This window comes from Scyliorhinus torazame, chromosome 20 (assembly GCF_047496885.1).
Source record: "Scyliorhinus torazame isolate Kashiwa2021f chromosome 20, sScyTor2.1, whole genome shotgun sequence".
Classification (NCBI taxonomy): domain Eukaryota; kingdom Metazoa; phylum Chordata; class Chondrichthyes; order Carcharhiniformes; family Scyliorhinidae; genus Scyliorhinus; species Scyliorhinus torazame.
Window position 1 is genome coordinate 54789576 of NC_092726.1, and position 1968 is coordinate 54791543.

The window sequence follows — 1968 nt, forward strand, 5'->3', positions numbered from 1 at the left end:
GATAGAGGCTCCAAGTTCTAGACACTAATTATTTGCCGATCATTCTGTTTCTTATCCTCTGCCTCATCAATGTCTCATATTGCCTGGACGTGCTATCACGCGTTCTCATATTTGGCTCACTGTTCCCGTTGACTATTTCTCCTTTTTTGACATTTCATCTTATGCTACTCATGCACTGCTATACCCAATTCTAAATTTGCAGCAGGATTAATTTACTCAGCTACTCACCACTTCTGCCACACTTGGAGCTTTAGAGTTATTTCGAATGAAATAGTTTAAAATTCTGAACCAGAATTCTGCATGATACCATCTCATGACCGAGTAAAGGCCAGGAACTGGCGAACAAGCATTAATGAAGCAGATAATCATATTTATTGGGCACTTATAATTCATATTTTGATGTACATGTGTACTTCATTATTCATCTTTATTATCACGGATTTTTCACATTTTATTGACCCTTCCCATTTCCTTTTAAGACGTTGCAGGGAAGATGGGTTAATCAGTTTGTTTATCAATACTGCACAAAGATGATATCAAAACGCTTTTGACGGGATGTACGGTAATTTCCATCAACGCACTCTCGGCAATCAAGAAATTGAACACACACTCGTTCTCCCCGCCTGGTTTGTTGACATTGTACATTGTCACTGTTTCTCTTAATTATATTATTTATCCTCACAGTTAACGTAGTGACGATTGTGATATTGTCTCGGGGAAAATGTGGACTTTCCAGTTCAACTACTTGCTACCTGGTGGCCATGGCAACGGCAGATCTATTGGTAGTTTTCCTGGACCTGATATTGAGGCAGATTCCAATTGCGTATCAGTTGATAAGTGTGAAGTTAATTCCAGTGTGCAACATTCACGCTGCTTTGCTTTATGCGGCTACTGAATCCTCTGTCTGGTTCACCGTCGCTTTCACCTTTGATCGATTCATTGTCATTTGTTGTCAGAAGGTGAGAAGTGGATACTGCACCGATAAAACGGCGGCCTGGGTCTTGGGAACAGTTGCGATTCTGAGCACTTTAAAGGACATCCCCTGGTATTTTATGCTGACAGCTTGGTACAGGCTGAACAACAGCCCATGGTTTTGTTACATGAGTACCAGAATTAAGATCTCACGGTTTTGGGGTGCCACTGAGGTAGTGCATAATATTTTGACGCCAGGGTTCCCATTTGTTCTGATTTTACTTCTCAATGTTTTAACCGTCCGGCACATTTCAGTGAGCAGCAGAGCACGCAGCCGACTGCGAAATGCAAGCAATGTAAACAGTCACAAAGACCCAGAGATTGAGAGTCGAAGAAAATCCATAATTTTACTATTTGCGGTCTCCGGGAATTTCATCGTCTTATGGTCCATATTCATGGCGTATTCTATGTGGTGGAGAATATTTAATATGGCGGTGATTTATGGAGATATGCCCCTTTTTGTATTGAAAATAGGTTTCATGCTGCAGCTCCTAAGCTGCTGTACAAACACTTGTATATACGCCGTCACACAGAGCAATTTCAGGAAGCAGTTGAAAAATGAGGTGCATATCCCTCTTTATAAAATAGTACATTATATTAAATACTGAATACATAACTGATTAAAAAGAAGAGAATATTATGAACAGATTTCGATTTTTTATCAGTTTTGGTCGTAACCTCTGATCTGAATCAACAACACACAGAGTCTGTCAACTCCAAATATGTCAATGGTTCCTCCGAATTTTACACAGAAAGACACCACCAGAAATACGTACAGAGTTAAACGGAATGCCCTATTATCGCCAAAGAAAAGCTGATGTGGAGGATGTGAACCCAATAAATGCAGAGTGAGTGACTATGTAAGCTCAGTGACAGACACAATGCATTCAACACGTGAATTTCCTCTCTTGTGTGTGATTTACGCGAAAAGTGAAAAATGTATTAGCTATGTGAGATTTGTTGCATCTACCTTGTGTGTGTCATATGCAACCAAAT

General features: G+C 40.0%; 1 protein-coding gene across 1 annotated transcript; it reads left to right on the plus strand.

The window, feature by feature from the left end:
* Positions 1-555: 555 nt before the first annotated feature.
* On the plus strand, positions 556-1580 carry LOC140397090 (probable G-protein coupled receptor 139). The gene is made up of 2 exons (XM_072486125.1): positions 556-562; positions 685-1580. Exons 1-2 carry the CDS (start codon positions 556-558, stop codon positions 1578-1580), a joined length of 903 nt encoding a protein of 300 aa, XP_072342226.1.
* Positions 1581-1968: the final 388 nt, after the last annotated feature.